The 17805-nt window shown below is 37.4% G+C and overlaps 1 protein-coding gene across 1 annotated transcript; it reads right to left on the bottom strand.

The window, feature by feature from the left end:
• Positions 1 to 14505: 14505 nt before the first annotated feature.
• On the bottom strand, positions 14506 to 17256 carry LOC122395815 (glycine-rich protein-like). Its single transcript, XM_043393693.1, has 3 exons — positions 17166 to 17256; positions 15833 to 15986; positions 14506 to 15022 (listed from the first exon to the last, which is right to left on the bottom strand). Exons 1-3 carry the CDS (start codon positions 17181 to 17183, stop codon positions 14964 to 14966), a joined length of 231 nt encoding a protein of 76 aa, XP_043249628.1. The 5' UTR covers positions 17184 to 17256; the 3' UTR covers positions 14506 to 14963.
• Between the last annotated feature and the right edge of the window lie 549 nt (positions 17257 to 17805).

The raw sequence follows: 17805 nt of genomic DNA, 5'->3' as shown, positions 1-17805 counted from the left end.
AACAACTTTGCAATAGTACGACGCAGCAAAATTCTTCTTTATCAAACATCGATTTAAAATACATGAGCGACGATGAGTCATTTTTGGAAACATTTTACAACATGTTTAAATGATTTTCTGATCGATGAACTCGACATGCCGCGCCCCCTTTCTAGTACAGTCTTTCAGCGATTAACGCGAGTAATTTCATAACACTGTTTGTATTATTGAAAAATGGAAATTGTCAATTGTATCGAACGAAATGATGCACCCACCGGTGCTGGGTCTCTAATTGAAATCTCCGAGGTGATGATCGAAGCAAAGAACGCGCGGAATTCAGACGCTAGACACACATCCTTCTCATCAAGGCTGTATTACGGCATACGAGGGAATACGGACAAGTGGATGTACGGGAGGCACTAAACTTTAAAGCGAGATCGTCGAGCATAAAGGAGCGAGACGGTAGCACGAGGCAAAACAAGTGGAGCCGAAGAAACAGAAAGTTGTTTGCCGGCCATGTCAATTGCCCCATCCGCCGATGAACCCATCATTGACCTTCGTTTTGCGTTTTCTCTCTGCCTAGAATCGATGCCATTTTTGGTACTCGTCTCCACAACTACTACGAAAGTGTATCGAATACGCTCGACAGCTAGGAAATCAATTTCTCATTTCACGCGGAGACGTTAGATGTAAAAGATAAAAACTGTTATCTATCATCCGAGAATATATTCTTTGGCAGCTGAAAGGAGGTTGAGGACGCATATTGTGATGGTAAATCGATATCTAAGCGCTACCTGGTTTAGTCGAGATTTGAAAAAATACTTCCTTTCTGCAACTTTGTAGCGAAGAAAACAGAATGAAAGGACGAGGTTCAAAGAATTTTGCAAGTTAGCCCTGAAATGCGATGACAAACTCTAGAATGATACGCAAGAATCCACTTTTCAATTATTTCCCTAGCACAGGATGCCCATATAAAGACTAATGGAAGGTTCTGAGACGATGAGTGCAGCCCGATAAAGTAACATGATCGACGAGATAAGCGCAACGGGCAGTTAGAGTGGAACAGGAATCGTAAAAAGTCCAGATATTAAAATCGCGACGAAATGTCAATTCTACGAAAGTTCACCTGATTACTTTCAATCGAGCATTGTTCATCACCGGTCATAAATGTCAGCCTCGACAGATTAGTCACCGATGCTGCATTAATCTGCAAACGCGATCGCGACGATCGAGCGGGTGGGGAAAAAATGGCGAAAAAAGGAGACGCCCGATGGAGCGTCTCGTTCTTCAAAGGACTTAAACCGCGTTTAACGTCTTTCCCGCTACCAGTCAATCGGACGCGCGCGATTAATTCATCATTTCAGCGTTGTAGATCGGATCGATCGATTGGCAAACGACGAGAATGACTTGTTATCTTTCGTAACGCTTACCCTTGTAGTAATCACGACAATTTTTGTACCTTATTAATGCCGTGAATGTTGGAACGATCGTCGGTGAAAATCTCAATTATCCGATAATTTTACTGGTCTTTCGACACCATCGAGTCGAGGAACCATCCGTGTGACAGCGGAGAGAACGTTAACAGTAATTACAGGCAACTAGAAGGTGTACGTTACATGGGTAAAAGTAAATTCAGAGTTCGCGTTGCATTCCGATATGTCAATCATTTCACTTGCTTTGTTGCTCCATCAAGGTTCTCGTGAATATTACGTGAGAAACAAGAATCAATTTCGTTCTTATTGTTACGATGAAGTCTGCTTTCTAAACACGTTTTCAGAGTGTTTACATTGTTTCTTCTCTTTGAAGTATTCCTATTTTCTCTTTGGTACATATCGGTATCGTATGCTCGTTCTTTGTTAAATTTATGTTGACATACTTCGCTGTTCCTTTGTTCTGCATAAATTATCGTATAATCATATTCTGTATATTAGAAGAAATATTCTTCTTTGTTGGACGATCCTCGATTCAATATTTTAGTAACCAAAGGACATACTGTTACATTTTTTTCCTTATTCCTGGCAAAATTTAGTATACATTCCATACTTTTTCCGTTTTTTGTTTTTAATACATATATGGTCTCGTACTTTATGCAGAAGATTGTAATATGAATACCATTTTTCAAAAATAATTACTGTAATAACTGTTGACGTTTCGAATTCTTCCTAGAACTTAGTTGCATTATAAGAACTCTTGATAATTTGCCTCGAGCAAAAATATCTCTGTGGCAGTGTATGTTCGAGCGGTGTGCACGATGTGGCAACGGTTCTCTTTTAAGGGTGGTGCTAATGGGGAAAATCTGTAATTACGTAACTGTGAATCAGGAACTAGTGCGCGCTGATCTTTTACCCCGATTGGCTTGAGCAAGAGACTCTTATGCGCGGCCCCTAAGTGGATGTCTTGCATCGTGACACCATTCAACGAAGAACTTATGCAGGTGATAATTAGTCTTTCGTTAAGGGAGCAAATTTGAATCGAGTAATTCCCCCTGTCACTTCTGACGGTAATTAATCAATGTATCAGCGATATCGATAACCATCTATCGTACGAATCCAAAATTTAATTTTTCTCCGACAAATAAAATGTTGATCCAAAATTTGCAAACTCTAAAATGCAAATAGCTAATTAACAGAAAGTATTTGATTTATTAGTTGCCTCTATGTATTTGAAAATGAAAATAATTAATCGAATTATAAATTATGGATTCTCGTATTAGTTTGATAGAGAGCTTCGTGCAATTATGTATTGAAAATCATAGCTCATTTATTAATTGTGTTTGAAATTGGACGTACAATGTTGTAATATGGACGGGTTGAGATTTCTAATGATGATCGAATCGAATATTTCGATACCAGGTAATTTTTGCGAAAGACCCACGTGGTTGACCTTTCGCGTGCAAAAATTTCTACATTACGTGATCATAAAGATACCTTTAACCAAACGTGGCGCGGATAAGAGATGCACAATCACTAGTGGCTACTATTAAAATCAATTTAAGCAATCGTACACCGAAGAATAAAATTCCTCTGGGATGTCGCATTAAAGCGTGGAGATTAAATAAAGTATTTTACCACATACTGAAGATTATTGTTCGTGCTAATGATAATTTTAGTACTTATGTAGAAAGGAACTATAAATGACGTATACCATTATATTTTTTTGCTCAAATTATTGTGAAATTAACGTAGAATTCGTTTTTGGTTGTAAGATTATAAAACTGAAGGGGATTTATCTTAAGTCGAATCATTTTTATAATTAAATCGTTTATGCGTTGTTCTTGGAATCAGACAAGAAGTCTACATTAATTCCACTTTAGAAGTGTAATTAAAATAACTAGAATTTTGGAAAAATGTACAAATCCCAACCAGTCAGAATAATTAATTTTATAAATATTTCACTGTAAAAAAGACTTACAAAATTTGTATAGACTCAAATTTTATATTCTATTTACAATATAATGTGTATTTAACAAAAACTCGTTATGTCCTTTGAAATTCTGTACTGATTCTCAAGATATTTGTTACATAAAGCAATTCTAAAAACTGGGTCAAACTGTAGCTCCTTTTCAAGCTAACAAGATAGAAAACGTTGATACAGGAAATAGTCGAACTCAGTAACTAGAACTATCTTTAAATATAATTTTTTCATTTGATGCAACGATGCATGTTGCGCATGCTCCTGTTTTTTAAATAGGATCATGCAACTTCTTCTACATAAATTGACTTAACCCATGGTTTTGCATGTAAAATTATTGAAGTACGATACTTGACAGATACAACGTTCCGCCATGAACATTTAAACAATTTATTATTCGTTTCCTTGCAATTTTCACTAAATTCGTAAGTTATATAGCGGTTATACACGAGTAATTAGTTTCGATTTCAACATTTATGCTATTAATATCATTTACTTTAATTTGGTTATATCACCATAACTCGTCATCTATATTTTTACTTGAATCCTTAATTAGCTCATTCTCTTTACTTTGATTATAATTTGTGATGTATTACTTTTTCGATGATAATTGCAGAGTATCCATGGTAATATCTCAATAATTTTATATGCAATTTGATCAGAGGAATTGATTTATAGAAATACGAGTGCATTAAATAAAAAAAAAGTGATTTAACTTGTATTTTATATCTTCGCTTAGAAAAAAGCTTGTCTAAATTTTTAGAGCCACCCTGGGCATTCTCACCCCATTGTTTCGAGAGAAATGTTTGCGTTCAGGAGGTTATCGGCGGCGTTTGATCAAGGAAATTAAATGTCGGAAAACGGAGGCCCCAGAAAGGCGGATTTCAAGTTGGGGAACAATGATAACCTTTGACATTTAGCGCGCTAACAGCTGGCTGTCGCTTGCGTCTCGCTATTAATTCTTGCGAGGCTGTGGATGCGACCGTACGTGCAAATACCAAACGCTAAGCTCACCGGTGGAAATACTGTTTTGCAGAATCGAAAGTGATCGCGGCACACGAACTCGAAAACGGCGTAACCTGTCCCTTGCGAATGTTCGAAATACACCAGAACCTCTATTATTCGAACCTTGAAGTCGAACGCTTTATCAACTCGTCGGACATTCGATTATTCAAGCAGAGAAAGTTCTTATACAATATCCATTTTCTTATCGATACATGTCAAATTTAAATACAACAATAATCTAGCAGGAATAATTAAATCAAATATAATGTATCTTTTAAAAATATCGTTCGTTTATACCATTGTTTCTGTTACTATTTTTGTTGCTTTACTTTGAATATAAAACGATAAGAAAAGTAGGTGTTTTGTTCTCTTCTTAGTAGGAATGATTATACTATTGTTACTGTTATTATTTTTGTTACTTTACTTTGAATATAAAACGATAAGAAAAGTAGGTGTTTTGATCCCTTCTCAGTTTGAATAATTGAGGTTCCACTATAATTCTAGAAAATTGTTTATAAATTTCTTGCACCGGGATGTTACTGCGTCGAAGACAAAGGCGTCTAGAAATCTTCACTTTCTATCGGCCAATAAGTTGTTAATAGAGAAGCTACACGGGAGGGGATGTAAAATGACAAAAAGAATTGCGTCACAAGGTAATAAGATTAACACGTAGACAACGCGTGAAATTACGCTTCAGATGGATGCGGCGTTACCGGTGTAACTTTTCCTCTTTATATGCAGATATTCGTCGGGACAAAGAAAAGTGAATGTCGTTAATTAATATTCTACGGATCATTGTGCAATATTCAGTGTAATATCAGTTTATAACCATCTTCACCCGCCGCAGCTCGACGTGGAAGGATATTTCGCCCGGCTCGAGTCGAAGCAAAGTTACGTTAACGTTGACTCCGCGGCACAACTGTGGTTGCTCGATCGTACGAAGAAAACGTTACCGTTCCATCACGACGTATTTCTATTTCACCCTTCGTAAGAACGCACCAACGTTGCTCCCGGAGCCACACTTTTCCTATGCACAATCGTCCTCTTTGCGTCCCAAAAAAAACCATTCTCACACGATTCTACGTCACCGAGTGCCGTACTCGTACTTCACCCCCAACCCCCTTCGTGTTCCTTTGATACCCCGCACGTGTCACTTGGTCTTCTCCCGGTCGCACTTTACTTACCATTTTTCGTATCGCGATCTAGTTTTTCCGGTGACTACCGGAAAGCGGTCGCCGTGCGTTAATGAGACACTTCAAAACGTACGCATGTCTCGCAGGGAGCTTGGCGGTCCCTGGAGAGGTGACTTCTTCGTCTCGAGGAACGTGGAGTGCATTTATAGGATTCACCCGATTGGCTGGTGGGAGGTAGAGCGGTTCGGTCCATGCGATTATCGCGAGCCGACGTCCGCGGGAGGATGCTGTAACTCTTCGTCCCGTACGAGCGGAGAGGTGAGAAGACGGCCAGTCGCGAGGGGGAGTGAAATGGTGGAGGGAGGGAGAGAGAAAGTGAGAGTTCGTGGCTCGCGAGAAGGACGAAACGACGACGAGCGTCGTCTGAAAAGGTCCGACTTCTAGCTGCGTCGGACGGTACCCGGAGGACGTCTCGTGCTTCGGATAATCGCGAACAACGCTGGTCTTTTAACCCTTTCGATCAGACCATGTGATTTTTTCATCATTTTTTCTGCCAAAATTACTCATCTTACTCTTTGCAATCGGGTGTCCTCAAAAGTCGACTATACAGGGCTTTTCATGACAAGTGACATAGTGAGAGTGGAAAAGAAGACCTTTTCTTTATCATTTTTTACGTGGAATCTTACGGGGAAGAATTTATTTTTTAGTCAGTTTTTCAAGTTTATATCGAAAATGTAACCTGATCGAAGGAGAGTAGACGTTAGAATAGATGATAAATAATGTTTCCATTATTCTCGAAATTTGCTTCATCGAACTCGTAATCTGTTACGAAATGATTGATCGCAGGAGCAATCGTTTCTTTTGTCACACTCGCAACGATGATTTACATCCTGTTTTCTTGAGTCGTGGGTGCAGTTTGATAAACGATGCTTTGTACACGTACAAAGGATACTTCCCCACAAAAAGCAGTGTTAGGTCCGGTAACTTTGCCCGCCATTGTATTGGTTTACCCCGTCTGAATCATTTATTTAGAAATTTTTTACCCTTTATGCCTCCGAGGCTTTGAATTGTATCAATGGTATCACTTGTTTCAACTAAAATTTTTACGTCATTTTGATTACACCGTTTTTAGCCCCCCAAACATCGAAAGGAATTATTCTTCCTATAGAATGATAGTTTCAAGCCTTGAAAACAACTTAGGAGCAGTAATATTTTTAAAAAATATGACTCACAAAGCTTAACAGTTTTTAAAAAGGAGGTTTAATCGATGATTGAAATTTCCTAATCGTATAATTAAATCGTTCCACAAAATCTTTGCTAGGATCAGTTGTCCCTATTTAATTTGTTACATTAATTAAATTTTTATAACATTAAATGACAAGCATAAAGTATACACTGCAAAATTCACTTCAAGTACCGAATAAGAGCGTCGTTTGATATACTAAAGTATTTAAAATCAATTAGTTTTTTTGAAATACTTCCTGGCCAGAATGAACAAGATAAATGTCCCAATTATCGATACATTTTGTAGTAGAGTCGTGATCTAGGATTACATCATAGCCTCAGAGAGTATAAGATTCTAAATTGAGTTGCGTCATCTAATAAATGTCAACGAATTTTGGCTTTTGCTAGGCTGGATCGTATAGATATTAAGATAAACTTAAAATTAAAATGTGGAAATCAGCGGTGTTTCACTAATTAGAAGAATTATTAGTTTCGAAATATATATTTAGTGTTAATAATTGAACACCTTTCAGTCTCCTCAATTTAAAGATAGATGATGTAAACGTTCCGTCTGTATTACCACCTGTTAAGGTATTACAGGAAGAAAGGGGGAATAATCCCGAAATGAGAGGAAACTGGTACTACGAGTAGGTAGAATCTCAACTGTGTCGAGTAATTTTGCCTTACAAAGACCGACTATAACGTTTGACCCAAAAAGACTCGTACGGAAGACCTTTTTCCTCCATGGAATAGTTAAGCATTCCTTTAGAGGCCTTAATCAATATTCAATACCCCTTAGATCTCTACCTTTTTCTTCCACTGATCCTTCTCGACAATCTAAAAGAGCTTATGGACCCTTTCTCAGGGAATAATGGACTCTAAGAATAATTAAAATTTTTAGTAAGGTCCCAAATATTAATTACATCCTGACTTGGTCACATATGACTAGAATATAAGTTGAACTCCAATTGTAGCAAATTTTTGACACTCTAAGATCAAGTCCATAAGAAGCGTCCATATCCTTTGTTCAGCAAAGTTAGCATACACTTCAACGCTAGCCGTAAATTTCGTGGAAAATGGAGGATGACGTGATCAATCTGGACGCCATCGTCGCGCTAGAGAGCATGATTAAAGGGAGCCGCGCTATACTGTTCACAACGTAGCACCTTTGTTCCGATTACAGCCTGAGGTAATTCAGTTCACGGAGAATCGCGATCGAAGGACGTGTTCGTTCAATGATGGCCAATAGAAGTCATCGACTCGCGGGTGTATAACACTCGCTATTAAAATGAAATTTATGGACTACGAGTTTGGCCTCGCTTGGCTGAGTGGTCGTAGGAGATACTCGAATTTGAAACGAAATTAACTTCGATCTTACGTTCGTACGAGTAATCGTCGAGTATGACGATCGAACGTTTCATTGTGATTAGTTCAACTTGTTCGTGTCCATGCTTGGTTAAATTATCTCAATTAAGCCGCGATCGTTTCATCATTTGGATCTGCTTCGACGTTTGGTGGCTTCTGACATTTAGATTGCAGATGTAAATTGAGAATAAGAAATCTGTTTTTCTGTTTTCGATGTTTAAACAGTATTTAAAGTCTAGTTATAATTGATGCCTTATAAATATCAAGCTTTGGTGCTCACAACATGGTATCACAATTCCTCTGACTTTGTTCTAAACACCTTCGCAAGCTTCATTAGTCACGTTATGTTAATCATTCCCAGGCTATTCGTGCTCATTATGTCATTTATCTTAAAACTGGCGAAAAATAATCTCGTTAGGACTCGCGTAGAAAGTGGACACGTAATATTCTCTAATCGCATAATATACAATCTCGTAGACACTGCGTAACACACCATAATTAAGTTGCTAGAGTTGCAAGCATTTCACCCTTTGTCTGTGACATTAATTTTCGAAATCGTTACTCGCCAAATTATTTATCACCGTCTCCGCGAGCACCGAGCGTCCAACATCAAAAGGTTCCCCGGCTAATTGAGCGTAATTAGACACCAAAGGCGAAGATGAAAGACGCTTTTAATGCGAGTGACGAATAAATGGATATGTAATGCAGAAATGACGCAGCAATTAATCGATGAGACCAACGAAACGATCGTAAATAATTTTTGTAAATACGTCTGAGATGGTAAATACAAAGGTGCATGGACGTTGCAACAGAGATTTAAGTAAATTTGACATTCCAATATAAATGAATTTTAAAAGGAAAAAGAAGAGAATAATATTGGTTACTCCGAGCCAGGAGCAAAGATACGAATTTTCTGGGTTAGGTTCGTCGATGTAATAGACCCATCTGGATTTGATCTAGGTTAACAATGAAGTAATGAGAATATGCTGTAGACTAGGTCGGAATTCCTTGTGTAGACATGGGAGAATTGTTTGGTTTAGGTCTGCAGAGATGAGAAAATGGTCGTGTTCATTTTTTTTTCTCGTTTTAACGAGTACGATATGATCTTGAGCGTAATGTATTGTCTGACCAGGATATCGAATAGAATCTCGTGAAAAGCGGAGAAAAGGTAGGGTAATTTCAGTTATGCAAGGTTTCGCTTGTGCCATCGTCATCGAGATTTATGTAGATTCCCATGCAGGTGAAGAACCTCGAACACAATGATGCTCGACGATCGACTGTAATAATCGCGAACGTTACGCGAGTTCATCGTTCCCGGTTGTCTACGAGTACGTATATTTGCACTTGCATCTATTTATCGATGTCGCCATTGTGAGCGAAACCAACAAAGACGAGCGTTTGACAAATAACGAAGTATACAAACACTCCAGAAAACCATTAGTTACGCACGATCGCGAGCCTCGCGAGTCAGTTTCATTGGTCTTAGCGCGTTTCTGATACGACGGTACGCCACTTTAATTAATTATATCTATTTAAAACGTTGTCCTCGTCAATTTCAACCGACGCGACTCGATTTCATATTTTGACGTTCGTTCGTCGAAAACTGACACGTTAATCGCTAACGTATTTATAGAATGTACCGAGAAACTTAGGCGCGAGTTATTATCGACGGCAATTGGCACATAAATGGGCCAACCCATTTCTCTTAAGCAATCACTCGTTTAGCACCATCCCTCTTCATTGCTTATAATGGCCGATCGTAAACCGCTGTACGCGCAAGATACACTTCGAGGAAACCTTGAGAGTATCTGGGAACACTAGTAATTCGATTCGTAGACAGTAAAATATGACGTTTCTATCGAATTTTTATAATTAATCTTGTACATCGACTTCATTTCATTTCTGTTCTCAAGTTTGTCACAATACATTTACGTAGCAAGTTGTTCCTTTTAAATTTAATTATTCTTTCGTCAGAAACGGAACTCTATTCTAAAAATGTTTTACGACCTCTCTAACATTACGCACGATCGTAAATGTACAGTAATTAAACAATTTATATTCCGCGTTATGAAACGTTAGATATATTCAGAGCTATTAAATATCATTTGTCGAGCTTTAAGAAACGTTATATCGAATGTGGATGCGAAGTGAATGTGACTCTTCTTCCAACTAGCATTGTAGACTGAACTTTGCCTTAAATTACTGAGAACATTAACAATTGGTACCTAGCGAACCGTTTTCCCTGTTATTAGATACATTTCTTCATAGTTTCGTGAACATTGTGTACTATATTGAATGTGATCTGGTAATTCCTTCTTATGGTAACCGAATTCCCACGATTACGAAAATGAGGCAACGGAATGCGAAAGGAGGCGTTTCAAGTAGTGCAAATCGGCTTTGGACGTACACACGTAAACTTCTTTTCATAATTATTCGACTCATTGCCTTCGAGTACCATTCACTCGGTACATAATGATTTCAGTCATTTGCAAGGAAACATGAGTGAAATGTTGTCTCATAGGTTAACACTTAAATTTAATATTTATACAACTAACTCGACTAAATAGTGTATTTATATTGTATAATCCAAAGTTTCGAACAATACCAACGGTAATGGGTAGCAAAAATTATTATTATTTTTTCGGAAATCGATGCTACGACGGAATTGATTCTTTCCACGTATGAATGAAGTTCTTTTCCTCATGAGACTAACCTTTCTCTCAGTACTTAGTTTTCAACTGAATGAAGGGGCAACCGCGACCACGGAAAAGGTCGTAATCACGGTTCGTGTGGCCTTCGATCTTTTCCTTGCGTTGGATAACATCGTTAACGAAGACGATGATGATCTTTGGGACAAAGTTGTCTTTTGACGACGCGCTTTCTTCGTCCAGCTTAAACGACACAACGGGAGGCCATAATTTTTCACGAGAGAAACATCGAATCTTCTCTCGAACGTGTTTTTTCGTTCCCAAACGAGAATGTCACGCAGTTCTGATTTATAGATACAATCCCTTTCTCTAATCAGGATCTGACCTCAAACAGTGTTCACCGGAGGTACGATTTATAATCCGTCTCTAATTTGAGATTATGAGGCGGTAAAAGAAAGACGACTCGTTACGTGTGAATTTGTCCAGTTATTTGCAAACAAATATTACCAAGATAAAATTGTTACGACTTAATAGATGCAGCATAGTGTTTCACTTTCGTTTTCGAAACAAAAAATTTCGAAACGCGTCCCCGATGAAGAATATTTTTAGGAGCTACTTACGCGTTATTTATGATCATGCTTATCAGCAACCTTCGCTGTGGAATCTAACCAACGAGAAAAAGGAACTAAATACTTTCAGGAATCGTACCCAAGTGATTAATGTCGATTCACGCCTATGGAATTGAAAATTTACTGCTATACTTTTGTCAACGTCCTTGTTCGGACCACGCGACAACCTTCGAATTTTAATTGAGACGAATTAGTACATCATTAATGAATCCGTCTATCAAGGTAAACTTGAGACGCTGTAAGTGACCATAAGTGATTTCACAAGATATACACAACATACTACGATACGGCGTGTAAAAGCATAGTGGATATGAGATTATGTAACGTCTTCTGAAATTTTTATTCAAGTCGAGGACCAGAAAGTTCGTCGAGAAGGACGCATCGTTGCAAGTACCTCTCTTGTCTCGCCTTCGATTATGTTCAAATTTTTATGGAAATCAAATTCGTAACACTTTGTACTCGAATTATGTACACGGGAAGGAATATTCTTGATAAAATGTTGCGCACGGATGGTTGTTAACGTCGCGTTTGCAATCAATTGCGGTTAACTTGTTCCAAAGTAAAAGTCTGGACGACCTGAAAAGTCGAGGATGACCTGTGCACCTGCAGTCGCATTCTCTCTTAATCGCGTCGGCGTTGCCCAATTAAATGGAAATATACAGAGAACGAAGATTTCACTAACACAGCATAAAAGGTTCAATACTTGCTTTTAACACCTCTCAACGGCATCGTTCGACATTGCAATTAGGAATTCTCGCAAGTCAGTAGTCAAGATTTTTTCCTGGACACGCGAAGTGGAATATATCTTTTTGCTAATAGAAATTATTGATTATCCTACAACGAGCATATCATACATTCGACCCGCTTGATCTTTTTATCATACGCTCGATCATTATTTGCTCGAACCACAGGATGTAAGGCAAATTGAGTCAACACAGTTTAGAACACACGTAAAAAGTATAAAAGTTACGTTTATTTAAAAAAGGAAATAAAATACTTGAAAGGTTACTGTACTTAAAAGCAATGTTCGGATTGATAAATGCCTTTGTATACAGTAATGTTTATTTGTACTAAGAATGACGTTTTACTACGAGGACAACATTCTTTGCCAAATGAATTAACTAAATGACAGTTAAATGGAATGCGTAAGTTTTATGAAGAATTAGAAAAAGACGAATGGATGAAGAAATTGACATTGACAAGACTGTGATCAGACTTTCAACTTGTCTAATGCAATAATGAGCGACACTGATGAGAACAAAGATAATTCAACGATAACTACGATCCTGTGACGAAATATCCACGATGTCCAAGTTTTTAGAAATAATACCTGTGTGGCAGTAATGTCTAATCGGATGCAGATGAGGCCACAGACATTATATCGCAGTAATTTTGAGGAATTTGTCTAGTGTATTAAAAACCAAAACCAATAAATTCTGAGTTGCAAGATCTGACACCAACGATGCTTTAGTTGCAAGTTCCGATGCTAGATTACTGTAATATCCTAAATCTGACAACACTCGAGTCCCGTGTCGTTCGTAAAATGTCGATTGGGCACCTGAAATTCGATACTGACAATGTCGAACGCGTGTGATCCTGTGGAAGATAGTACAGAGGAATCCAAACTCATGGAATGTGATACAGAAGCATTTAGGGTCGTGTAATACGATACGGACGACTCTGAGTACATGAAAATTTGATACACGCGACTATGGACGCGGTCAAACCTGATACTCACAACTTTGGACTCGTGAAACATATTACAGGCGACACAGGACACGCGACACTCGCTACAATTGACCTTAGAATCATCCGACTTACAATTAGTCATACGAGTCTCTACTGAGCTGACATTGAACTCATTGAACTTGAGATGCAGATGTCTTCAAATCGTATCTTTGTACGTTTGAGATTTACTGTATAAGTCTCACGAGTCTACAGTCGCTTGTGTTGTCAAGATATGAATATCTACATTCACAATTCTAGTTTTCTAAGTCATTTCTCTATTGGTTACCAAACAATCCAAGCTATCTCTGATATCCAAAGTCCCAAATCGTTCACATTGCATTTCACAAATCTGAACTCTTCTGTATTGTCTTTCACGAGCCTCAAGTCACTTATATTGGGTTCAACAATCCCAGAATTTTCTCTCTTGGGTATTTACAGTTTCAAGTAGTCTATTGATTTTCATAACCAAGTTTAAAATCGACCGTGTTCGTTTGTTTTGGGTCTCGTGAGTTCGTTCACGTGAATCGTCCATATTGACTCACGCAAGTCCGAAGTCGTTATGATCCAATGGGGCATGGGAAAGTCTGTTTCGTGTTCAACCATTGTGGTACCGACTCTATCCCTTTCCAACGATTCATGTGTGTTTACATGCGTACACACTGGGCCGTGGTTGACTCTGTCGGGTTCCACCGTTTCTACGTTATCTGATCAGATTGTACGAGAACATAGTCGGTGTATCGATGACTTGTTCTACTAAACAGGACGATTCAGGTAATGTCGAACGTTAAAGAAAGATGTGTGACACAGAATTCCTTCGTAAAAACATCGATGTAGATAAATGTGATCCTAATTATAACATCTGACTCGTCTGTATCCGACCATTAGTCTACTATTTTTGTCTCTGAAGCTATAATGCAAACAATTATCACACTTAAAGCTTTCCCAACAGTATTTCACTAATCAAATCATTGACAGAGGTCTATACTAGTTTATTATAGGTTTTCAATCTCTTTATCAATGAAATTAAAGTTTTGCTGTCAAAAATCATTAGAATTTTTAGAAATTCATTAGAAAGATTTTTTCCAAAGTATCGTCTCGTTTTATCGCGATTTATTGTATCATTCTACGTATTAATTAAGATATGTTATACCACACACCCATTAAACGTATCGTACAGAAACCATTAATGATAGATAATATCCTAGAACAATTGCAAATCGGAAATTTGTGAAGCCCCTTCATAGAAACGGAAGCAGTAGGAAATAAAGAGAAATTTATTTAACAATATTCGTAACAATACATTCTTAGTTATAAGTTTAAACAATTCATGGTGCTTGTTTTAAATTTTCTGTAACGGTAGAAATTGTTAATTCAAGCGTGAATTTTGAATAAAATTATAAGTATGTCGATTGCCGTTTCAGTGTCACCGATACAAAAATATATAATTCTTTCACTGTAAGATTTATTGTCTAAGATATGTTTGTATCAGACACATTAATAATTTCAAACATGGTGCCTCCATTAAAGTCTATGGTTTATTTATTCGTTTCGCATAATCTTCAACGACATCGAGAATATATATGCCTGTTCGAGAAGTGTGTTCATTATTGATTTCGTATCGTTGCGATCAATGATTCAGAATTCAGGGAAAGAAACAATAAATGCAGTTGCACTAGAAGTATAGATAGCAATCTTCGAGTGACGAAAAGTAGACGCATTTCGTTAGCACGGTTCCAATGTTGAAAAACGGGATTACGATAATAGAATCGGTATTACGATCGTTCTAAACGTCTTTCCTTCCCACATCGTATATCGTGGAATCCAAATGGTCGTCTTTTCGATTAGTGAAAGTGACCACCGAAGTGACCAAATCCATGACCATAACCATAACTGGGGTAGCCTAAAGGGAAAAGCAAATTAGGATGACAATGTAACGTCGATGAATGTTTTGTTTACATTGAGATCGATCATAAGCACAACGTCCATGAATATTTTGTTCATATCTTGATTTTTAGTAAAAAAAACAAAACCCTAAACTAACGAACGTTAAGTTTGACATTTTATGAAATGAGTTTTACACAGAATGCCCCAAAATTTCAAGAGATACCGAAAGAAACAAATTCTTCGTGCTCGTGGAAATAAAACTTAGATATTAAAATTCGAGTGCATGAAAAATTTTAAATTTAGAAACAGTCGTTAATGTTTCTCTTTAAAAAAGTTTTCTAATGATTTGTTAGTGTTATATCGAGGCTGACGCTAACATTGTAAAATTTATTTAAAAATTGTAAAATCACGTAACTAGTAAATAGTGTGATATTCTGGTTTGTGAGAAATTAATAAAATCACTGTGAAAATTCGTTAAAAATTGAGCAATTGTAATCGTGTGGGTATGTGTGATGCAAACTAAAAACCATTAATATGAATTTTAATTGCTTGTGCCTCGAAAACGAAGCGTCAGATTACAAAATGAAATATAACTTTTCGATTTCTCTTTGCATGATGAATTTACGCGTCTCGACGTGCTCCATCATTTTGGAACGCCTCGCATAATTCCACATAGTAACTTTTAAAACATTCCTTTCGAGAACGTCAAACTTTGTGTAATATTAAATCAAGCTGTTTATCGAAGAGTGTACAAAAGATTCATTGACGTTGGAAGCAGTTCTGTCGAGTCCCAAGTCTCATTGTGCAATGGTGAATAGTTTCTTACCATAATGTCCGTATCCATATCCGTAACCCGGATATTTGTAATTATAAAGGTATGGATAGTAACCGCCGTATCCCCCGTATCCTCCGAATCCACCCAAATATCCCGGTTTCCCAGCGACGATGCCAATTACGACAGCCAGCAGCAGGAACGTGTACTATATGGATGAGGAAAAAGACCATGAGATCCAAAGAGTGCATAAATAATAACGTGTATATCAGTTTATGTACTACACTTCGGTTTAAAATTTATGTCACATGATAGCATAACAGAAAAATTAACAGAAACGAATTACAATACTTTCGAACAAATTCAATCATAAAACAAATAAGATACTGTTTAATTTTTTATTTCTCTGAAAAAATGAATAGAAAACTTAGCTTTCTTAATTACATAATCCTCACGATATAATTATTAAATATTTAAATTTATTAAGGATATTGAAATTGATAAATTCTTTCAATTGAGGCTTCATGTATTTTTTAAGCAATTTTTCTCTCGATATGTCCGGTTGTAAGGCAAAATTACGTAAGTCGCATGTTTTCACTTTTGAAATACCACAGTTCGAAACAATGCAACCATGTTTCTCTTGGTTTTGCATAATATTTAGTATTGATTCAAATAAACAGTAAATAAGAATAATTTACGATAACGTTAAACTAAACGAAACCACTCTACTGCAGTTAATCTGTATGACTGTACCGTAATTACGGAGTTTTTCTAGAGTGCAATGTAAACATTATACGCGACCGTCCCGTTTAGTCAGAGTCGAGATAACGTAATAGGCAATTATGTGTGAAAGTGGATCTTATTACTCAGTATTCGTTGGATACGAGTTTGATAGATCGATTTACGATGATTTATTACGTCTATAGACAAGCAGATGTAATCTCATGTTATGCATAATTTCATATCTTTTCAAATACAAGTATTTTATATAGAAACAAAAAATGCAAATTTAATATTGTAAATTCATTACAACTGCATGTAGGTTAAATAAAAATATTCATAAGTTTGGCTTGAATATCAATTTGTGGATGCATTGAAACTCCACCTAAATCTCTCATTTGCAATTTCCACTGACAGTAAAATAACGCATGCATCGATTGTTGCAACATTGCAACGTTGAGATAATATGAACAGACTAATAGTAAATTTTTAAATAATTTTATTTCGTAAAAATGTTACGTAAACACTGTTGTTGGGCGTGGTACACGTGCAAATACAATGTATGCTTTATACTTTTCCATTCTGTTATTTATTATATCACGTCCATGTGGCAAAATCGAGGGATTAAACATAAATTTGGCTGGTAGTTCCTCTAGTGTTTACTTACAAGTTTCAAGCAAGCCATTCTCTGTCAGCTGACACCAGCCTGTTTGTTCCTCGAGTAAATGCACTAATTTTTCTCTATCAGTAGAATACCACTGTCCGTCCAACGTTGGTCTCCGGTTCTTTTATAAGAAAGACGTGTCCCGCCACGTCCCCCGACTGCAATTTTCCCAGCCTTCGTATTGGCTTTCCTCTGTTAACACTAATAGCAATGCCCGGCATTGTTACCCTGAGATTATGCGAATGCAATGCGTCATTATGAAAGAGACACGATGCAGTAACGCGTTTCGGGATGGCCACACATGCACGCCCTGTGAACAGCGCCTTGACATCCAAATTCGTCGAGGGTGCCACTCTTACGTCTCAAGAAACGTTCTATTACGTTTCTCAATTCTACTTACCTTCTGAGAAACCCGTGGAAAAACAATACAACACGTCGCTAATCCCGTAGTGGCGGTGCCCGGCGAATTCCATGAAATCAGGCTAACCGTAGAATTAATACTTTTTGCGCGATTGCGGCACGACGATATCAAATGGAAACGTTTTGGGACGTTTCTGTAAAACGCAAGTTCGTTTCGGGAAATTTCGCATACTCGCGGTAATAATTTTGCAACGCCTATTGCAGTGAATCGTGTATTTCGAAG

Source organism: Colletes gigas, unplaced genomic scaffold (assembly GCF_013123115.1).
Source record: "Colletes gigas isolate AHSC1104 unplaced genomic scaffold, ASM1312311v1 Colletes_gigas_Sc00006, whole genome shotgun sequence".
NCBI classification, from domain to species: domain Eukaryota; kingdom Metazoa; phylum Arthropoda; class Insecta; order Hymenoptera; family Colletidae; genus Colletes; species Colletes gigas.
Note: the sequence above shows the minus strand (reverse complement) of the source record. Positions and strands in the feature narration are given on the sequence as shown.